Source organism: Elephantulus edwardii, unplaced genomic scaffold, assembly GCF_000299155.1.
Source record: "Elephantulus edwardii isolate Elephantulus edwardi_28Jun2011 unplaced genomic scaffold, EleEdw1.0 scaffold00092, whole genome shotgun sequence".
NCBI classification, from domain to species: Eukaryota; Metazoa; Chordata; class Mammalia; order Macroscelidea; family Macroscelididae; genus Elephantulus; species Elephantulus edwardii.
The window spans coordinates 5,218,098-5,241,872 of record NW_006399842.1 but is presented as its reverse complement, the minus strand read 5'-3'; the positions used below and the strand labels follow the sequence as shown (position 1 = coordinate 5,241,872).

The window sequence follows — 23,775 nt, the reverse complement described above, 5'->3', positions numbered from 1 at the left end:
TAGAATAAATGCCACCTGATAGAATGTTGTCCTCACAATTATTGTCATGTTTGAAACCATTGTTGCAGCCTCTGTGTCAAACCATTCCCTAGAAGCTCTTCCTTGTTTTCATAGACACTTTACCAAATATAACTTCCTTCTCTAGGGACACACCTTGACACACACAGTACCATGGTCTCACAATGGGGTTAGCTTTACCCAGGCTATCAGAAATTAATCATAGTACCCCCAGTACCTCAAACAGAATGGAATATATAGTGAGGTTCAAAAAATATTTAGGTTTTCAATTCTGCTGTCAGCAGGGGTGGTGACTGGGAAATTGTCTTTCTGTCCTAATCCCATTAAAAGTCTGGCATTGGGGCATAGATTGGTGCTTCCAGAGGCTGCTACATACTGTGCTCTAAAGAAATGCCTTTAGAGGTGACATGCACAGAACTGTGTCTCTTCTCTTTACCTCCGGGGGATGTATCAGCAAAGCATGCGGGTCTTTAACATGACACCAGACTTCAACCAGAGAACTGGAGCCTTTCCTTGAACTCCACTGTGTGAGACTTTAAACTATATGCCAGGTCTGGTGTGTCTCCACCCACTGTCACTTTGATAAGCAAATGCTGCCCTTGACATCCTCTTACCCTCCACACAAGGCACCCTGGATAAACACAGCTGCTCCCACTTGATGGTTCACACCACCGCGAAGTACAAGCCCTCCCGCCGCTCCACGCCGCAGACTACAGCCTGGACAGGACTCCAGTGGCAAAGGCCTGTGGTTCACTCTGCTTCCTGCCAACGAGTCAGCACACAACTCCAGTGCTGCAACTTACCTGCCGGGTGACCTTGGGCAGGTTAATTACATGTCTGCTTCATCAGTTCCCAAATCTATAAAACGGATCCTATAGCACTCACTTCACAATGATAATGTGCAGATTAGATGAGAAAATATGTCATCATCATCAACATTCACACTCATTGGGCGATTACTGTGTGCAAAGCAATTTATATGCAAAATATCAGTGCCCGGTGAAAATAACAATAAGAAAAATAGCCAATATCTATGACTGCTTGGAATGTACCAGACACTATTCTAAGCACTTTATGTGGCTTAACACATTTAATTCTCACACAGTCCTCAAAATGTTGTCCTTGTATGCCATGGAGCTGTAACTGACTCAAAACTGACCCTACGGTGGGTTTCTAGAGGCAGGAAATCACCTGGGAAGAGACTGTCCATCCTGTTTCCATCTGGAGGATTTTAACTACATGCCTTTGGGATTACGGTGTTGCGTCTTATCACTAGGCTACCAGAGTTCCCTCAAAACTTTATGAGGTAGATATTTTTTTTTTCTGGGTTGGAGTATTAAGGCTCAAAGAGAAAACTTCCTCAGAGTTACAGGTTAAGCAGATGACAGAGCTCAGATTTGAGTTCAAGAAGTCTGAGTCCAGAGTTCATAATTTTAACCAGATCAACTGTTTGTTACAGCAGCTGCTCAGCAAAATATGGTGGATGTGAAGCTCTCTGACCTCTGAAGCTAAGTCCTTGCAGCTTGAGTTGGGATACTCCTCTGGGAACCCTCATGCTTCAAGAAGCCCAAGTCACATGGCGATGCAGCCTTAACTGACACCAGCACCAACCCCAACTGCAGCTCTGAGAGCGAGCCATGTTGGACATCCAGTCGAGCCCCAGGATGATGTCACCTTCAGCCAACTTGAGAGACCTCAAGTGAGAACAGCCCCGCTGTGCCCAGTCAACCTACAATATCACGGGAGCTGATAACCAAGTGTTGCTTTGAGCTGCTATATTTTAGAGTGAATTTTTTTGCATCAATAGATAACCAGAACACCCCATTTCCTCTAGCTCAATACAGAAATTCCAGCAAGTCTTGAAGCCAAGCTCCAATGATCTATATTTGACCTCTCACTAAATCTTACCAGTAAACAATTCTTTGAAATAACTATAAAATCAATTATCATTTCTTGACCTTGGCACGTTATTGTACTCCCTCAGCTTCAGCTCCTTTAGCTGTAAAGTAGGATACTAAGAGTACCTTGTTCATAAGATTGTGGTGAGGAGATAATGAGTTAATTAACATAAGATGGTAAGAACAGTGGCCAGCCTACAAAAAGCATACATTAAGTGGAAGGTCTGTCTCTCTCTCTCCTCTATCTCTCCCTGTCAGACACTTTACAGAGTATTTTAAATTTTGAAAGCTTAATCTTCTCACCCAACCAGAAAGGAGTGTCTTGGTAGTGTAGTATGTAATCTCTCACGCTATAAACTAAATGCCTGCAGTTCCAATCCACCAGCCGCTCTTTTGAGTAGAGGGGACCTGGGGAAGGGTTTGTAAAACAATGAAAGAATCTTTTCTTTTATTTTCCCATAATTTTTGACTCATGTACTTATAAATTGTTAGTTAAATTTGTGTCTTCTAGGTTGCAACACCCCCATGATACATCTTCAAGGATATGAACATGTACGGCTAAGCACAATTAATAACAGTGCATCTAAATTCCAAAATCAATCTCCATAATAGTCTATGTGTTTCCTACTGCCAAAGGGGCCCTTTAGAGTAGTAAGAGAAGATCTTCACCCTGAAACCCACAGAGTCCCTTTTCAGCAGGAAGTAGCTAAGAGAATACGCCATCCCCTTTTCCTTATGAATCAGGGTGAAGTCTTTCTCAGGGAGGAGTGATAGGGAATGGCAAGGGACACACTGACAAAGGAGATTAATCATAACTGACTTTGACAAGCACTGTGGCAATTGGACAATTAAAACAGACATTCGGATGGCGGGGGAAGAGGAACGGACTGGGGAGGAGGGTGGAGAGAATGGTGCAGCAATAAGGGAATGAAAACCCAAAATCCCTGTAAATGTTCATTAAACTAAAAAAAATTAAAAAAAAAAAGACTTACAACCTCACAAAAGAGCAACATTTGGCTATGGGAAAAAACCCCAGAAGGCACGAAAGGGTAGAAGGAATTAATGGAAATAAGAATTACAGGGAGGAAGAGTGAAAAGAGCAGTGAGATCACTGGTACTGTAATTAATGTTATAAAATGAAAGGTGTGTAAATGGTTGAATGAAAAACCAAGCTGCTTTTTGATGTTTCACTCAAATCGTAACTAGTTAGATGTGTATAAATGTCCAAAAGAGGAAAAGGGGAAGGGGCAGAAAAAAGGGAAGGGTGCAAATCACTAGGATGGATGAGGGAATGAAGGAATAGGAAAGATTCAGCGCAGACTCAAAATGACAGGTGAATAATGGGCAGAGAGCAACAGTAATTAATTACATAAAATACAACATATACGTATGAGTGTATGAAACACAATGTAAATGATAGATCATATAAAACACTGTCCATGAATGAAACACAGTGTATAGGAATGATGGTATGCAAATTTAACTAACAATGTCTTCAGGCCTTGGAAACCTGATGGAAGGAGTCAGAATCCACTTGCCAGCAGTGTGGGGTGTTGGGTTTGGGACCTGAAAGGTAAGTGTTATTATTTAACTTTGGAAATGAGATATAAGAACTTACAAAAAGCCCTGGAGCTGTTAAATGACTGGGCCAGGCTTTGGGCCAGTTCACATGAGGTGAAAGCCCCCTCTCTCTCTCTCTGTCTCCCATCACCTCAGCAGCGCCACCCTTTTTTAAGACACATGAAAATCTTGGTGACACCTGTGGGGATTAGTGGCACATGCTTAGTGGAGTGATTTCCCACAGGGTCCAGCAAGCTGGCAAACAGAAGCCGAGAAAGCAGTTCATTTGCAAATTCTAGCTCGCTGAGCGAGAGGTGGACCAAGGTCCCCAGTGTTAGCACCTCTGTCTGACACAGCTCTGTGGCAGAGAGGTGCCCTACCAGTGTGAGAGATGCTCATTAAAGCCTCGGATTCAGATGTCAGGATGCAGCCCACAGCCAGGCCAGGCAGTTCAGCTCTCCTGGGAGGGCTTCAGAGCAACGAGAGACAGAGACTAGTTTCTGGGCCCCCACCCCCCCTCACGATCCCAGTCACCAGCAGTCAATACTCATTAAGTGAGTACAGCTGAGTGACTTGCTAATGGTGGCATTGCAGGCTTCCTCTCCAGGTAAGTGGAGAAGAAATGTTATGATCAGGGCAAGTTTTCTCATGTCAGGAGGCCACGAGGCAGTGCTGTGCATTCTCTCTTTGAAGGTCCCAGGGGCAGTAGGAGAGTTCTCGCTGATTATACCTGATAACTCGCACAGGAAGACTTAGCCACATATGCACACATATGCACTCAGAATAGGGAAATGATTTACTCAGGGCCACACAGCTTGTGGATGATACAGCATGAACCCAAACCAGGGCTCCCAAGTCTGTGCCGCTATTCCTCCCACTCCTCAATCTTGTCCTCTTCCAGTGACATACTGTGTAATGAGTCAGGCTGCTAACTCAAAGGTCACTGGTTCAAATTTAACAGTGACTCCTTGGGAGAAAGATGAGCAGTCTCCTTTCAAAAAGCTTACCATCTCAGAAATCCCATAGAGTCGCTTTGTGAGAGACTCCATTCTACAGCAGTGGGTCAGTGTGGCCACACCTGTCTAGCTCCACTCTGTCTGGATTCCCTCCAGGTCTTCCTTGGAGCTGCCATGTCTGGGTGGTTACTGTGCTCTGGGAATTACACTTACCTATAAAAACTGGCTGCCCAGGGTCCCATTCCCTTGTCGTTTTTTTCCCCCTCTGTTCTCTGAGTGTGACAAGCACCAAAATTGACTAATGGATAAAACTAACAAAAGTATCTCTTTGCCATCTGACAATGATTAAACACGGCCCTTCTTTCCAAGCAGGTCAATTCTGGGACACTGGGTGTCTTTATCTACGGCCACCTTTTGTGTGGAGTGTTTGCCAATTGAATGCACCCACGCTCCCTCTAAATGCCATCTTTTATCAGGTAGAAAGATACACAGCACTGGATCCCTGGTAGAATGTGCTTTCCGAAGGCCAGGCTTAGGCTGTGTTTATTTCTGACTCTCCCCTGTGCTCAGTGCAGGTCACATGGAAGAAGTCAGACTGATGTAAGTGGAATCGACACTTACCTGTGTGGGCAGTCTGAGAATCTGTGGCAGGTGATACATACAGGTAGGCACTGTGTGGCTAGGCTATTTTCCTTTCTCAACATCTTTGCTAGAGGAAGTAACAGCTTATTCTGGCTGAGAATAGTCCTAATGTAAAAAACTAAAAATCTCTTTGAGTCTCCAAACAATTACAACAAACTAAGTGCAAAGAAGTAGATCTAGGGATTTAGGACATGGTGGACACAGAGATAGGCACGCACAAGTACGCAGAACAAGCTGGATTTTTAAACTAATGGGAACTTAGTAGAGATCTTTCTTTATTGGCTTGTGCAATCAGGGACAACTTCATGGAAGAACCAGCATTTGAACTGGGCTGAGGAAAATGGATGCAAGGGTAGAAGTGGTTGGACTGCAAACAAATTACTTAGCAGAAAGTGGTGTTTGGTTTTAATAAACCTTAAATGATAGTACAGGAAGGTGTTTAAGAGCATAGGTTTTAGATTTATGGAGTTAAGTGTCATGTTGTCTTTTTCGTTTATTTAAGTGTTTCTGATCTTCAGCAGTTGTGATGTTTTTCATCAGATAATTTTTTGTGGTAAGGACTGACTAGTGCATTATCGAACATCCAGTAGCGTCCCTAGGATCTACTCACTAGATACTAACAAACTTTCTCCAGTAGTGACAACCAAAAATGTCTTCAGACATTGTCAACTGACCCCGAGTAACAACACAGCCCTTAATTATGAACCAACAACTGACACTGGAGCATTGTACCAACTAGTTGAATTCTCTGAGCTTCAGTTTCCTGTATTTATAATGAGAGTAGGAATCACGCAGCATCAAGAACATAATTATGCAGTGATCCAGGGCACGCTAAATGGATGTGACCCTACAGTACGCCATTTAGAAGCTGTTCTACTCTTTTCTTCAAATAATTTGAATGCAGAGCTCTTAAATAGGAACAGGACAGAAATCTAGTTGCTCTGGCTGATGCAAGGTAGACAGCTCACAGACCTGCCTTCTTGGGTGGTCTCTGAGGATAACCTCATGGGCATATCAGAGGCACATGACAGAGAACTCAATTCTGAAAATGGAGTCTGATCCAGTTGGAGTCGAATATTAGCTCCTTTCCTGTGGATCCCCGAGAAAGTGGATAAACCATACACTGTGTGAAACAAGGCCCTGTCTTGTTCAGCTCTCTGATTACCATTAATTTCCACAGTACTAGGTACATCAGAAGCAAGGCTGGGAAGAAATTGGGATAAGAGAGGTCCCTAGGATGCACAAGTCAAGGAGGGACTCACTCTCAAGTGAAGGTCATGCACTAACATGACCTGAAGAAAAAATGAATGGCTCCTCAGGACCACTGACCATTGGCGTGTGAGGTACCACGAACCTTGCTCTACCCCTAATTACAGATCAAAAGACCCAATAAATAAGTTGATTGTTGGGTTAACTCAACTGCTTCACCTTTGCGATGTTAAAATCTGTTCTGCTGAGTTGTTTCTACATTAAATAAATAACACATTTTAAGCAAACAGAACATTAAGTAGCATTTAGGGCTCCTGTTAGCTCCCTTCCTCAGTCAGACAGAATGCAAACACTGAACGTTTGTGGTAGATCCTAGAAACAAGGAGACACTCAGTACATTCAGAGGCACCAGAAGAGAACCCAAAGAACCAGATAATTGTTTGACTGGACGAGACAAGGCTTGGTTACCAACATCTAACACATTGTCGCCATCGTATTTACCTGTGCGACAACCAAATCTAAGGTGGCACCAGGTGAGTGCCCGGAAAGGTGAGCTGTGGGAGCAGCAATTACCTCTCTCTAGGCAGCTGGTGGTTGGGATTGTGGCGGCAGCGGACGCTGAGGCCAAAGAGCTTCCGGGCAGTGCGCTGAATCTTCTGCCTCTGCGCTTCCGTGGCACTCTGCAGGAGCTTGTAGCGGTTCTGCAGGTCCCAGTCATTCCCCCAGTGCTGATGGATGCTCCCGATGGTGAGGAAGTGGTTGCTGGGGAGGCGCTTCATAAATGACTTAAACTCATCTAGCAGGAGACAAAGAACAAGAATGAAGGACTGAGCATTGCCTCCTACCTATGAGGGCATCACAAACACTTAAGCAGAGCTGGTGGCATAGCGCATAAGAAGTCAGGCTGCTCATAGGAAGTTTGAAGTTCAACCCCCCAAAGTGCTCCTCAGGAGAAAGGTGGACAGTCTCTTCCTGTAAAAATATACAGGAAACTGAGTGGAGGGTTGCAATGCATGGGAATTGGCTTGACAGCCAGTGAGTCAGTGACCAATCAATAAACCAGGCTTGCAAAAAAACCCCCTGACTTCTTTAAGGTGTATGTTGCTGTTGAGTAAGAATTAAGTCAAAACTGACTCTCTAGCAGGCTTCAGAGGCTGTAAATAACATACAAGGAGATTGTCTTCCTTCCTCCATGGAGCAGTTGGTGCATTTAAATGATCTGCCTTTGGATTGGCAGCACAATTCCTTACCCATGAGGCCCCCACAGTTCTGTGACAGCCAAAAGAACCATGCAATAGCTGAGCTTGTTCCACTTAGAACACATTATTATTATTATTATTTGAATATGTGTGTACCATCAAATCGGATCTGACTGTCCCTCCTTCTCCAGCAGAGCATCTGGTGGATTTGAACCATGTACCTCTGTTGCAGTGCAGCTTCTAGGCCACCAGAGTTCAAGGGAACACATTTTAATTAATGTACATGGTTCTTGTACTTTGCTATTATCACAGGATTGAACTAGAACTCTATACCTCTGCTTTGATAGGGTTTTTATGGATTGAATGGTGTCTCCCTAAAACATATGTTACAGTCCTAATCCCTGTACCTATATATATGGCCCTGTTAAGAAATGAGAGTTTTCTTTTATTATATTAGTGAGGCTATATGGAATAGGACGGTAAACCTAATAATGGATTATCTAAAAAGTAAGATAGATACAGAGACACACACAGGAAGATAGACATCATGGAATTCCAGGGATTACTAACAAACTCTAAAAACCAAGAGAAAGACTCACAGACGGAATCCACATAATTTGATTTGAACATTTAGTCTCCAGAACTATGGGGGGAAAACCACCTCTCACTTTTTAAGCCTCAGTATTTGCATTACAGCAGCAGTAGAGATAACGAAGACCCAAGGATTTTAAATGTCTGCCATTTGACTACCATCATTAAAATGATATTCACATATCATCAGTACTTATTATTTGCTCAATAGTTACTTTAAATAAATTAACTTTTTTATTTTAAAATGAAAAAAAAAAAAAACCAATCCAAATTTCTTACTCTTTCTATATGGGAAACCAGTATCACATGCCTTTAGGAGAATGGTAGTTTTATAAAGATATATGATGGAAAGCCATTGCTAAGATGTCAGTTTTGATTCATAATGACACAATAAAATAGGGAGGAACAGCTCTATAGGGTCCCTATGACTCTAAGTCTTTACAGGAACAAAATACCACATCCTTCCCTAGTGGAAGGGGTGGTGAGTTTGAAACAGCAGCCCACTAGTAAGCCGTCATGTGCTTTAATCACTGTGCCACCAGGGATCCTATAATGAAAAGAATGTTAATCTATTCTAGCCAGATACTGTTGTTCCATGATCAACTCTGGAGTCTGCTTTCACTTTGAAACGCCAGAAATTAGCAAATGGGAGAGGGGTGTTAAAAGCATATTAGCATCAAATTGAAACTTTCTCTCTACTGTAATCTGCACATTTGAGAGAGATCTGAAAATGGCTCCACCTGCCTTTGCATAATTCAGAAGTTATGCAAGGGTTAACATCTAACACCACTTCCCATTTTGGGAAAATTCCAGGCTAAGGCTGGACATGCTCTCGGACCTCCAGGTGGTTCCAGCCTCAGTTTGGGACAGTAAATACAAAGTGTCAGCATGTGCTTCTGAAAACGGTCTAGTTCATTTCTCTCATGGTACACGTGGGAAGTTGGGGCTCAAAGTGAGAAAATGACTTTCTACAGGAACAACAGCCAAGGAATGATGAGAGACAAAGGATTTTGCCTCAGTTGTAGGGCTCAGACCTCAGTTTCCCCATCTGTGAAATAGCATAGTCCAAGAGTTGAGAGGGAGGTACTGTGCACAGTACACACTCATGTAACAGCCTCAGAAGACTGAGATAACACTGATTTATTCTGTGAGCTGGTAGGAGGCAGGGACTGACGTGATGACCCTGTGCTGTTTTTAACTGTGCTCATTCTCCTCCCAAATGAAACATGCAATACAGAGGACTCCGCTGAACTTCAAGTGGGTTCTTTTCAATGTGGGCCAAATATGGGCCAGAGGAGAAAACGGAACTTCAAAGCTGAATGCTTTGATTTTCTTGTCTAAAATTAGAAGGGCAAAAGATATACATTATTTACATGTGTAAACCAGGCCCTGTTTGGCCAACATTATTTCTCTTAGCCGCCATCAAATCAATGACCTTTACCTTTACCTGATCATTAATTCTTCCAAATTACCTGGTCATTAGTGCTAGTAGGCTAAAAATAAGGAGGAAAACACTCAGGCACAAGCTACAGATGAGTGTATGTCTAGACAAATTTGTCTTGACAGGTGAAGTCATTTCAAATGGGTAAAGTACAGGATCATCTAAAACTGACACGTGCCCTTGTGGGCAGAAAAGGTGGCCTACGTGCGGTTTCTGTGGTCTGTTCATGAATTCTGCAGCCTCTCAGTTTTGTGTTTCCTAACCCACCCACTCAGAGTGCTTTCCCTTCCTTCCCCATACTGAATTCTAAGGATTCCAGCTACCTACCCACACAGCTAGCTATATGTTCACATGTCTGCTTTTAAGCAATCAAGAGGATCTCTCTGAAAAAAGAATTTTATCAAATGTTCCTTTTGTCTGAGGTCAAATAATGGTCATAAATACATTTCCAGCATGAACTTCTCTCTTTGATCAATTCCTCAGGACATAAAATGGACTAATGGGCACAGGTTGCTAAGGCATCCACCGCTCCATTTAAGCCGTGGGAAGGATCCTATGAATGCAAGATCACTGATGCACCAGGCGCTCTTAGACTGGGTTTAGAGCCCATGGAAAACAGCTATTCAGCATTGCTCAACGAGGGTCTGCTTTCATCTTGGGTACATTCTAGCTCCAAGGTAAGACTTTGTTTGATCAAAGAGTTTCCTGGACAAAAATGTAAATAAATTCAAACACTAACACATAAACAATTCCCTTCATTTATCATCTGAAGGAACCAAGGCCTGGAGGATAAAGCAGAAATTAACAAGTTTCAAAAGCTGCTATGATCATTGGATTTGTGATGAGGCCTTCCTAAATCCTAATCCTAATGCTGTTATTTTATTGTTTAACCCTGAGGAAGACAATGGATCTCAATATCCTCCTCTGAAATAGAGAAATATTATTACTAATATTGATGGAGTGGCTTTAACATATTTAAGGAATACATTTCTTTAGAGAAAGAATTCATATCATAGTCTGTAGGCAGTTGTGTTGCTAATCCAAAGGTCACACGCTTATGGCTGTTCAAATACACCCAGTGGCTTCAAGGGAGAAAGAAGGGGAATTTTCTCTCTGCAATTTGCAGTCTCGGAAACCCAATAGTTTCAAGTATGAGTCAGTTCTGACTTGATGACAATGAATTCGAATCTTTAAAGTTTTCTATTCATTTATTCCCTTATTTAAAAGACATTTATTAAGCATGTGCTTTATACCTTCTCTTGAAACCTCAAAAGGATTTTAAAGTTTACCATGTCCAAAATTGAGTATATGGTCATGTATATAATTGAGTATATGGTCTTGTTTCAGAGGTCTGTACCAACATTATAGTTCAGAGGATAGTACCGACATTTTTCTAGCAAGACAAACAAGGAAGGTAGTGTCATTTTGGTACTGTTCCTTTCTTTAGCTCCCATGGTGACTCTTAGATCAAGCCCTGCCTACTTTTCTAAGTATCTCAGCATCTCCACATGGTTCCTGTACTAAACACATGCACCATTACCTCAATCCATATCACTTCTCTCCTGGGCACCTTGTAATGGTCTCACACTCATGCCCTAAACTTTACACCTCAATCAGACACCAAGATTTCTGATTCGTGATCACCCTCATTTGATCTTCCTTGACCTTTCTAAGCACATTAACTCCCAAGTCCACATCACTGCCTCACAGAAGTATCTCATTTTTTACACGTTCACTCACTGTTCAAAACCATATAACCATGTGCATGTCTTGGTAATGGATGCCATCCTTTCCTAGGAGGACCCAACTTTGCACCTAGCCTACTGTATGACCTTGGGTGTCTTTAGTGATGGTTTTTCTCTGAAATTCATTTTACCTAACCACAAAAAGCAAGAAATCTCTAAGTTACCTGAAAATTTATGTTCATCTTTGTTAGCCTGTGAATTCTTTGGAAATATGAAGGACACATTGGATGGATGGATGAATAGATAGATAGATAGATAGATAGATAGATAGATAGACAGTACATAGAAACAGACATTGTGAGATAGAGATAGATAGAAAGAAAGAGAGAGAGAGAGAGACGACAGCCTTTTTAACAAATGGTGTTGGCAAAATTGGAAAAATATCTGCAAAAGACTCAAGCAAGACCCACACCTCACTCCATACACAAAAACCACCAACTCAAGGTGGATCATGGACCTAGGACTAAAACCAAGGACTATAAACTTCATTACAGAAAAGCTAGGAACAACACTAGAAGTCCTAATCCACAACATAAACAGTCTTCCAGTATCCTGGAAAACCTACAACCAGGAGAAGATAACGTAGATGAATGGGATCTTCTAAGACTCAAATCCCTATGCACATCCAAAAACTTCTCCAACAGGGTAAAAAGGGAAGCCACTGACTGGGAAAAAGTATTCGGTAATAACATATCAGATAAGGGACTTATATCCAGAATTTATGAAATACTTGAGCACCACAACAAGATAAAGGTAAAGAATCCAATAGAAAAATGGGCACAGGATATGAATAGGCACTTCACCGAAGACGACATTCAGATGGCTAACAAGCACATGAAAAAATGCTCAAAATCCCTAGCCCTAAGAGAGATGCAAATTAAAACAACTATGAGATATCATCTCACCCCAGTCAAAATAGTAACATTTAACAGAACAGCAAGCAACAAATGCTGGCGAGGTTGTGGAGTGGAGCACCTGGAACCCTGATTCACTGTTGGTGGGAGTGTAAAATGGTGCAACCCCTGTGGAAAGCAGTATGGCGCTTTCTCAAAAAGTTGCAAATAGAGATACCATTTGACCCAGCAATTCCACTACTGGGAATATACCCTGAAGAGACCATAGCTGACATCCAAGCAGATATATGCACACCCATGTTTATTGCAGCTTTGTTCACAATAGCAAGGAGTTGGAAACAACCTAAGTGCCCATCAACAAACGAATGGCTAGAGAAACTGTGGTATATTCACACAATGGAATACTATGCTGCATTGAAAAACAAGGAACTTATCCAATATTATTCAAAATGGTTGACTCTGGAGAACATTATGCTGAGGGAAATATCCCAGTCACAAAAGGACAAATATTGCATGATGCCACTGTTGTAGAATGGGACTAACCTCGGGGTTGGGGAGAGACTGAGTAAGATGGGTTCAATAATGTACACTGCACTGAAGCAGAGGAGGGAGAAAACTGTTTAAAAGAGATAGGTGACTAGGTATTTCTGTCATCACAGGAGTCTAGAGTGATGGCTACATGGTGGAGGGGACCTGGGGGAGGGTTGCAACCCCCCCATGATACATCTTCAGGGATATGAACATGTACGGCTAAGCACAATTAATAACAGTGCATCTAAATTCCAAAATCAATCTCCATAATAGTCTATGTGTTTCCTACTGCCAAAGGGGCCCTTTAGAGTAGTGAGAGAAGATCTTCACCCTGAAACCCACAGAGTCCCTTTTCAGCAGGAAGTAGCTAAGAGAATACACCATCCCCTTTCCCTTATGAATCAGGGTGAAGTCTCTCTCAGGGAGGAGAGATAGGGAATGGCAAAGGACACACTGACAAAGGAGATTAAACAGAACTGGCTTTGACAAGCACTGTGGCAATTGGACAATTAAAACAGACAATCGGAGGGCAGGGGAAGAAGAACAAACTGGGGAAGAGGGTAGAGAGAATGGTACAGCAATGAAGGAATGAAAACCCAAAATCCCTGTCTGTAAATGTTCATTAATACTAATAAAATTTAAAAAAAAATCAATACAAAACCATGGACTCTGTCCAGAAATTTATTATGTAGCTCGGTCTTCCTGTCTTGTGCATATACCAAAGAAAATACATCATATTATCACAAATACAACTACCGCTTTCATCATTAAGACCAACGCATATCTACTGAACACATTCCTCTTGGCAGGAACTATACCAGACTTTGGACCCTCCAAGATGAAAGAGGTATAGAGAAGCTCCCTTCTCTGGATTGGGAAGTCATGCAATAGTGCTAAGTTAGGCTCTCTACCTGAATTCTCCAGGTCCTTATAGGATTCGGCCCAGGACTTGGCCATGTTGGCCAGCGTGTACTCCATGATCTGGATGTCGGTGATGGGGCAGTTGCACTGCGGGAACTCCTCTGCACACTGGCACCTACACTGGCTGTTCTGGCACACATACTCCCCCTCACCATTGCACATGATGTAGCTCAAGGCCGACTGGACAAACTTCTCTTGCAGATATTGAGGGAAGATTATCTGAAGACCTGTTTGAGAATAGCAAAAAAAGAGGATACAGAAAAGTTAAAAAGGGTGTTTCATTAACAGTTTCCAAAGGTGATGCGTAGGAATTTTAAGCTGCTAGATTTTTTTCCCCGTGTATTGTAACTATAATAATTCTGGGCCTGCCAAGATTCAGACAGAACACATCTGTGAGGCTTTCACTGGCACTGCTTATATTTAAACTTTTCAGATCACGACCTTGGCCTTCTCTGAAATGTGTACTTGAGTCTGTTACTTTATTCCAAGAGGATTGTTCCTATTCAAAGCATTCATAACATCAACTGGTCCTTTTAAATGGCAAATAGTGTTAGAACAATATTATAAAAAAACTCAAATATGGAAGAAAATCAAAATACATTACAATATATAATTACTGAGGGCTCTTTTTTTGCAAAAAGCTTTTAGAAAATCTATGAGTAGATACTGTCACAAAATGGTCCACACTGCCCTAACATGCCTTTCGATTGGAAAGTGAAATAGTATTTGTTAAAGGGCAAAAACTGATATAAAATACAGGCCATAGGAAGGGGTAAAGCTCTACTTCCTCCAATTTTCTTCTAAATCAGATGCTCGCTTTCCACAGGAGCCCACTTGGGACTAATTTTTGTGATATTCTAAATTTCTGCATCCATTTTACTTTGATGTCAGGATGTGGGGAGAAAGTGTGTCTCAAATTTTTTCCAGCAGCTCAGCCGGTAGTGGTGGCAGAAGTGACAGCATCACAGGACTCACCTGTGCCACTGGAGTTGTCTCTTTTGAGTTTAAACACCTTTCAAAAGTATGGAAACGGGAGGGTCTGTGTTGAGGGTGGGTAAGTCTTCTTTCATCAAAACAATCACAGAATTAAGTTTTTCCCTTCCCTCTATGCATAACGTCCATTTCAGTATCAGGTGAATCACTGGAATGTCTTGATTCAATTTATCTAATTTCTCTGAGACTTGATGTAATTGAAGTTGTCAAAGTAAGCCTTCTCCAAAAAATCAAAATATCCTATCTTTATTATTTTCAGAAACCAACTCAGCAAGATCCAGTGTCAAATTCACCTTTTCACTTGTTTTTTTTTTTTTTTAAGGTTTATAACTTTTCTTGTTCATAGAAGTCATTCTTTCATTTGGACCATTAAATGACCCCTGATTATTACCAAATTCATGCTCTCAGGTTTGTGCCCTTGAAGGACAACATGTTTGGTCTCAAACAGTTGCTGTGAGATAATACTGTTATCAAGGCTGAAGTTTTGCTATCTTTTCAAAGAGTTCATCAGATACTGCTTGCTGTTTATTCCTGTTCTGAGTCTTTCCAATAAGTTGATTAAATTCAGTTTGTTATCAGATGTTTTGTAATTTACATTGGAGAGATCCTGTTGAACCAAATATTTGACCTGTTCCAGGAATATTTTTGCCTTTCCAGAGCTACGCTAGCAGCTCCGTTTCGTTTTGCAGAGGTTTTCTCCCTCAATTTTACATTTTTCTTTCTTTTCCATTCTATTCTATTTCTTTCCTTTCTCTCCCCTTCGTTTGATTATGGCTGTCATTACTGTCGATGTTGAAAGATGATTGCCATGTGGAGTACGCATATCTAGAATCTGAATCATTGGTCCACTAGCTTCCTCAGTTTTCTAAGCATTAGTAGCCTAATTGTTGTAATTTACAGAATTCACCAAGTTAGGTGTTTTCTTCATGGACAGAAAATTGGAGTCTGAAATGAAAGTGTTCTTAGTACTTTTTTTATCATGTTCTTGAGCACATAGTAACCAAATTAAATAAAGAAATGATGATATAAAGACAGCTTAACTGAAGATTTCTAAGTGTGGATCAAAAAGACAAAGTAAAGTATTATAACTCAATGTACAAAGACTTAGAGATAGAAAATCAGACAGGAGGACTGTCTTTGGCATTACTCCTGCTGGAAGAACTAAAGAAAAAAAAATTCAAGCTCTAATCACAATATTGAAAGATTCTATGAGCAAAATTCTGATCCATGTACGCTGAGTGGCAAGGAGGCACACTGACAACCCAAAGTCACTCGGTTCAAATCCACCAGAAGCTCCTCAGGAGGAAAATGGGCAATCACCTCCCATGTGACGTACTGCCTCTAAAAACCCGCTGGGGGGTGGGGTATGGTCAGCTATGAGTTGGCCAGACTGGACAGCACATGACAACTATAAGTGAAGTACTGAACTAGGCAAGTATCCAAAGTGGATGGAAGAAATACCACAGTCAAGAAGAACTGATCAATGCCCGACCATTTCAATGGAGCTGGAAAGGTGAAGAACTGATGGGACTGACAGAAGAAGTCCAGCCTGGACTGAAGGCACTGGTGAAAAATTCAACAACCCATTTGATGATACAATCAAATGAAACATTACAACAAAAGAAAAGCAATGCTGAAATTACTCACTTGTGTATACCAAGAAATCTGGAAGGCAACTACCTGGCCAACTGACTGGAAAGGATCCATATGGCTATCCATTCCAAAGAAAACAGATCTAATAGAATGTAAAAATAATAAAAAAATTTGGCATTAATGTCACACTCAAGTAAAATATTGCAAAAGGTTATTTTAAAATGGCTGGAGCAGCACAGCTGACAGGGAACTGTCAGAAATTCTAGCCGGACACAGAAGAGGTTGTGGAATAATGGTTTCTAATACTGGTATAAGATAGATTCTGGCTGAAAGCACAGACAATCAGAAAAGTGTTTAGCTGTGTTGTATCAACTATGCAAAGACATCTGCCTGTATGGATCATAATAAATTACAAGTAGCACTGTAAAGAATGGGAATTTCAGAGTATCTAATTGCACCTGTGAAACCTGTGCATAGACTAAAAGGTAGTCATTCTTATAGCACAAGGAGAGTACACGGTTTAAAATCAGGAAGAGTGTGTGTCAAGGCTGTATCATTTCACCATACTTGTCCAATTTGTATGTTAAACAAAGAGTTCCAGAAGCTAGATTATATAAACTCTGGCATTAGGATTGGTGGAAGACTCATTAACCACCTAGACTATGCAGATAGCACAGCCAGTGGTTGCTGAAAAGCAAGGAACCTGAAGCATTTACTTGAAGATCAAAGACTCCAGCCTTCAGGGCGGCTTACACCTCAAGATAAAAAAAGTAAATATCCTCATAATTGGACCTAGAAGTAATATCAAGATAAATGGAGAAGATACTTGTGTTGCCAAAGATTTCATTTTACTTGGATATGCAATCAATGCTCAGAGAAGTAGCAGTCAAAATAAAAAAAAAAATTAAGCAAAGCATTTCATAGGGCAAATCTGCTTCGAATGAATTCTTTAAATATTAAAAAGAAAAGGGGACACTGAGGACTAAGGTAAGCCTGACTTGAATCATGCAACTTTCAATGGCCTCATTCATAAGCATGTCAACCTTGAACAATAAAAGAGAAAAACTCCTAATGCATTTGGATTACAGTGCTGGAAAGAATACTGAATAAACCATGGACACCAGAAGAACAAGCAAATGTGTCTTAAAGAAGTACAGCCAGAATGTGTCTTGGAAGTGAAGCTGGCAAGCCTTCCTTTGAAGGCCTTTGGGGACATTATATCAGGGATGAGTCCCTGTGAAAGGTCAGTGAAAGAGAGGAGACCCTCAGGGAGATGCATTGACACAATGCAACCATGAGCTCACACAGAGCAACAATTGAGAGGATGGTGTCACACTCAGCAAGATTTCATTCTGTTGTGTGTACAGTCTCTGTAAGTTGGAACGGCCTAAGCCCACAACAAACACCACCACAAGGTTGTCAAGAAGTTGAAATAATAGAATTCCCACAGTTCCTGCAACAGTTCCTGGTACAAGCAGTAGATATTATCTGTTCTTTTTTTTTTATGCTAATGATACTACTCCCGCGATGAAATTTTGTAAAGGCTGAACACAATCTTCAGGAGTATTCAGAAGAAAAGGGCATTCAAGGGAGGTATTTTTCAAATACAGGGCTTTCATTTTAAAAGCGGGGAAAAAGGTATTCAAATTTCCTGTGCGTATTGAACCAGACTGAAGGATGTTCTCACTGAGCTCTATGGCAGGGTAATGGTTCACTGCAAGACTGTAAATAACATCCCAACAACCAAAGGATGGATATTCGTTCAGCAAGGCTACTGTACGGAGAGTACAGGTGCCAAAGGGGGGCGTGGGTAAAACAAGGCGAGCCGTAAACTCCTTTCTCAAAGGGAGTCAAGATTGTCTCACAGCAAGCAGTATTGAGTCATTTTATCTGTATTGCCATTTTTTGCTTCCAAAGCAAAATTTATTTTTGGCTGATCCCTATCCCCAACAGACAACTAGGTCTACGGATTGGGGTAACGTTTCTCTTGCTTAAAGGAAGGAACTCTATAGACTATATTCTCAGTCCCATTTTAGAGCTTGCTCATCATTTTATTCCTCCCTTTTGTAAGGGATAAAATATTCTATTCTTGGTTCTATCCCAAAAGAAATTTGGGGAGAGCATTTTTAGAAAATTGCGTCAAATCATTTCTCTATTTGGCAAGGATACAAAAGGCGGTCATACCTACCCTGCTTAAAGCAAGTGAAAACACAAAGTTTGGGGCTGGGGGCGGGGTGGTTCCTGGGAGCAGCTGAAACATGAAACTGGCTGCTCTTTAAAAATGGAAACGCAGAACATGCCTCGCTGTCTCTGAGGCAGAATCTCCTGGGCAATTTTGAAAGAGAATAATGAAGACATAGCAATTAAAAAGCACTTTTCGGCAAAATGTCATTACTGTTTCAAGTTACATAACCATTTCTACGGCAGCGGAGGTTCACACAGCAGTCACAGCCAGAGCCCTCTCCTGATGACCTGTGTCCAACAAAGAGGCCCATTGCTGACCTCAGAGATGGGCGCCCGGGTCCTGCCGGTTTCAATGGGAGTCATAAATAATTTGGACCGGGATTTGGCCTGTGGAACCACTGTTTGAAAGATATACAGCTGCCGGCTGGGGTGGCATACTCTGTCCCCACAGTTTCCAAAGACACACACACACACACACACACACACACGGAAAGGAAAACTGAGAAAAGGAGAAAGAGAGGAAAAAAGGCCACCATTACTGTCAAGCATATAAATTTTGCCTCACAAAACCCAGGGAGGCAAGAGTTGAACGTTTCATTTCAAGCCCAACTCACCCACATTGAACATATGGAATATTGACACCCCCAATCTCGTTATAATTTGGGGAAAGAAAAACCCAAAAAACAAAAAAATAACCCCAACTGTTCCACTTTTGAGAAAGTGTTTGGCTGTGCTGCAGAGCTGAGTGGGCTGTGTGGAGGAGCGCGTGAGTGCTCACCCCGTCTTCCTCCTCTTTCCCCGATTCATGCCTATCCTCCCCCGTCCTCCCTCCCATCTGAGCACCAACACATCCCTCTCATACTTTTTAAATTAGTATTATTATTTTAAGGCAGTTTTTGTGTGCCAACATCAGACTATTCCTTTTCTCTGTCATCCAATGAGGTATCTCTACTTGCCTCTCTCCCTCCTGTTACTTCCTGCTAGCCTCATTTTTACTTAGAACAACGAGACAGCCTGCCCTCTTTCCAACCCTTCCAACTGCCAGGTTATTCTTCCTACAGTCCTTGCTCTGGTCTGTGCCTGGGATAGTCCTTCCCCAGATCTATGCATGGCTCTCAGATCAAGCGGGATAAAACAAAGTATTGCTATAGCATAATCCTTTAGGTTCTTCTTTTCATCTTCAAAATATTAATTACTGATACTACCTTGATGATTTGTTGTCTTTCATTTTCATCCATTCCAGTAGAGAGAATGCACATACTTCAGGCATATAAATTGCTAGGACAGGCTATTCCTTGGAGAGAGACACCATGTTTGCCGGAGGGTTGGCAAATGAGAGGAGACCTTCAACCAGATAGACTGACACAGTGTTTCTTGTAATGGCCTTGAGAGTGTCAGAAAGTGTGAGGACTGCGCAGGTAGGACAGGGTTCAGATCTGTTGTTCATAGGTTCGCTGTTGGTCATACTCGACCTGATGGCACCTAACAACAATAACCAGTAGATTGAGAACCCTTCAGGTGGGTAGCGGTCTTGTCTGTCCAATATAAACCCCTAAAGCGTAAAATAAGCCCAAGGACAGAACTGGCTCTAACTACTTATGTGTTTCTCTATCTCTGTACTGTTTTAGCTGTTTTTGAATGATCCTCAGCAATATTTTGTTTGCATGTGCTCTTAATCATGTTGTTCAATAGATTCCACATTCAGTTGGATCACCTTACCTGGGAATGGAAACATATATAGACTTCTTCCAATTAGTTGGCAAGATAGCTGTCCCCCAAATATCCTGGCACAAACTGGTGAGTGCATCCAAGGCTGCATCTGTTAACTGAAATAAGGAGACTGGTATCCCATCAGTTCCTGGGATCTTATTTTTTTGCCAGTGCCTTCAATGCAGCTTACAATTTCTCTTTCATTATCACTGGATCCTGTTCATATGATACTTCTGAAATTTTTTAGTGTCAATCAATGCTTTCTGGTACAGTGATTCAGTGTATTCCCTCCTTCTTTTCTTTCTGAGTCATTCAACATAGTGTCCATAGCATCTTTCAATATTACTACTCAAGGCTTAAATTTAATCTTCAGTTCTCTCAGCTTGAGCAATGCAGAGTGAGTTCTTCCTTTATATTAATTTATTTTATTATTTGTGTGTGTGTGTGAGTGTACCATCAAATCAGGTCTGACTGGTACAGGAGGAGATTGTTCCTCCTTCCCCAGCAGAGCATCTGGTGGATTCGAACCGTGCGCCTCTGGGATTGTAGTTGCAGCTCATTACCATGAGTTCTTCCCTTTTTATTCCCCAATTCCAGCTCTCTGCACATTCCATTATAATAGTTTGCTTTGTTCTCCCGAACTGCCCTTTGAAATCTTCTGTTCAGCTCTTTCACTTCTACATGTTTTCCTTCTGTTTCGGCTTCTTGACGTTCCAATGCAATCTTTAGAGTCTCTTTGGACATCCAGTTTGATTTCTTTCTTTTCTGATTTTATAATGACATTTTACTTTCTTCACGGATGATATCATGATATCCTTCCTTGATACCATCTCACAATTCCTCTGGTCTTCGATCACTGGTATTCAATGCCACAAACCAATTCTTAAGATGATCTTGAACTTTAGATGACCTTGATCCAAGATCATATCTTGATTCCTGTGGTCTTATTTTAATTTTCTTCAGCCTCAATTTAAACTTGTATATGAGTAGTTGATGATCTGACCCACAGTCTGCCCCTGGTCTTACTTTGCCTGTCAATACTGAGCTTCTCCAATGATTTCTTCCACAAATGGAGTCAATCTGGTTCCTGTGCAACCCATCAGGTGAGATTCATGTGTAAAGTCATTGTGTGTGTGTGTTTTTTTTAAAGGTATTTGCAGTGAATAAATCATTGTAAATACAAAATTCAATCATTTTTTTCCAGCCTCATTTCTATCACCAAGCCAATGTTTTCCAATGATTATTCTTTCTTGACTGTGTCCTATTTTTACATTCCAGTCATCAATTATCATTAATGCATCCTGACTGCATGTTCAGTCAATTTTGGAATGCAAGATTTGGCAATAAGTCTCAATTTCATCCTCTTTGGCTCTAGATGTAGACACATATATTTGAATAATAGTTGTACTAATGGGTCTTCCTTGTATGTGAAGAAGTTGTATTTCAGAAGTTCAAGCAGGATTTAGAGGAGGCTGTGGCACCAGGGATATTATTGCTGATGTCAGATGGATCCTGGCTGAAATTAAGGAATACTAGAAAAATGTCTGTGCTTTATTGACTATGCAAAGGTATTTGACTGTGTGGATCATAGCAAGCTGTGGATGAAACTGAGAATGATAGGTATTACAGAGCACTTAATTGTGCTCATGCAGAATCTATACCTGGACCAGGAGGCTGTTGTGCAAACAGAGCAAAGGAACACTGCATGGTTTAACATTAAGGGAGTGCAGAAGGGTTGTATTCTCTCTCCATACCTATTCAACCTATATGTTGAGCAAATTATCCAAGAAATTGGATACTGTGAAGAGAAGTGTGGCATCAGGATTGGAAGGAGACTCATCAATAACTTGTGTTATGCAGATGATACAACCTTGCTTGCTAAAAGTGAAGATATCAAACACTTGTCGAAGATCAAGGAATGCAGCCTTTGGTATAGACTGCATCTCAATGTCACGATAACAAAGATTCTTACCAAGGGACTGATAAGCAGCATCTTCATGGATGGAGAGGAGATTAAAGCCATCAACAGTTTTGTCTTGCTTGTATCCACAATTAACACCCCTGGTACCAGCAGTCAGAAAATAAGGAGACACATTTCACTGAGAAAATCTGCAGTTAGGAAACATCTCCAAATTACTGAGGAGTAGATTACTAAGGTGCATCTGATTCAAGTCACATTCTTTCCAATTCCTTGCTATGCATCTGAGAGCTGGGCAATGAATGAAGAAGAATTGATGCCTTTGAGCTGTGGTGCTGGAGAAGAACACTGAACATCCATGGATGGCCAAGATAATAAACAGGTATGTCTCAGAGGGAGTGCACATGCAGAGGCAAGAGTGATGGGGCTTTGCCTTACATACTTTGGGCATGTTGCTAGGAAGGGCTATTTCTTAGAGAGTAACATGATGCTGGGAAGGGTGAAGGGTCAAGAAAGGAGAGGAAGGCCCTTGACCAGGTAGATGGACATGTTGGCCGCTGTAATGGCCTCTTGTGGGTCAGGAAATGTGAGGATGGTACAGGATAAAACAAGGTTCAGATCTCTTGTTCATAGAGTCGCAATGAGTCATACTCTACTCAATAGAACCTAACACCAACAATATTTAGGGGTTTTGGTTCAGAAGCCTCTTGATAACATCGAAGAACATGAACTCGTTTGTTAATTAAATAAAGATTAAAAAAGAAAATAGAGCTTTAATTTTCCTCATTTCAACTGAAAAGAAATTTGTACCAGTAGGTCTTCAGGATGTTAGAATTAAAAAGTTACATGAACTTGCCCAGTCTCTTCTAAGAAAACTCACTGCAGTGGAGCTGGTTCTGATGCAGAGTAACCCTCCATCAAGCGCTCCAAAGCTGTAAATCCTTATGGAAGGAGACTGCCTACCCGTTTCCCACAGAGCAACTGATGGATTCAAACTGGCCTTTCAGTTGGCAGGCAGTCAGAAAAGCAACTCAAGAGCCACCAGCATACTTAAAATAACAGAATCAGGACTCAAATCCAAGCCTAACATTTCTTCTCAAACAAGAGGAGGGACTGAGAAAGACTTCTGCCTTTTTATACCTGTGTTAACTCCAGCACAGAGAAATCTTTTTTTTTTTTTCTTGTTTTTTTTAAAAATTTCAATTACAAATTTGAAAAAATTCTTTCAATTTCCCTAACTGACCCACCCATCAAATTGTACAACCCAATGATTAATCCCCTCTCCCCCCTGGACATCCACATCTCTGTGCTTCCAGCCTCTCCCACCCCTCCTGGATCCTTATACTCATTCTAGAATAACAGTCTTATTACAATATTTATCCTTGTGGGACTGAGTTAGTTCACTCAGCATAATGCTCTCCCATGTTAGGTAATAATTTACAAAAATCATTGCTCTTGAGTGTTGCATAGTATTCTACTGTGTGAATGTACCATAATTTTTCAATCCATTCGTTTGTGGTTGGACATTTGGTCTGTTTCCATGTTCTTGCGATGGTGAATAATGCTGCTGTGAACATTGGTGTACAAATCTCAGTTTCTGCCTCAGTTCTCATATTCTCAGGGTATATTCCAAGAGGTGGAATAGCTGGGTCATATGGAATTTCTATGTTCAACTTTTTGAGGAAGTGCCAAACTGTCTTCCAGAATGGTTGCACCATTTTACAATCCCACCAACAGTGTATAAGAGTTCTTTCTCACCACATCCTCTCCAACATTTACTACTTGCTGCCCTGTTAAACTTTGCCACTCTTA

General features: G+C 41.3%; 1 protein-coding gene across 1 annotated transcript in view; it reads right to left on the bottom strand.

Moving 5' to 3' along the window:
• Window positions 1–23,775, bottom strand: part of BRINP1 (bone morphogenetic protein/retinoic acid inducible neural-specific 1) — a 283,604-nt gene that overhangs the window by 27,571 nt on the left and 232,258 nt on the right. The window contains exons 6-7 of the mRNA XM_006890697.1: window positions 13,556–13,792; window positions 6,857–7,079 (exon numbers count right to left, since the gene is read on the bottom strand). Coding sequence (XP_006890759.1) covers window positions 6,857–7,079; window positions 13,556–13,792 — 460 coding nt within the window. The remainder of the gene's footprint in view (window positions 1–6,856; window positions 7,080–13,555; window positions 13,793–23,775) is intronic.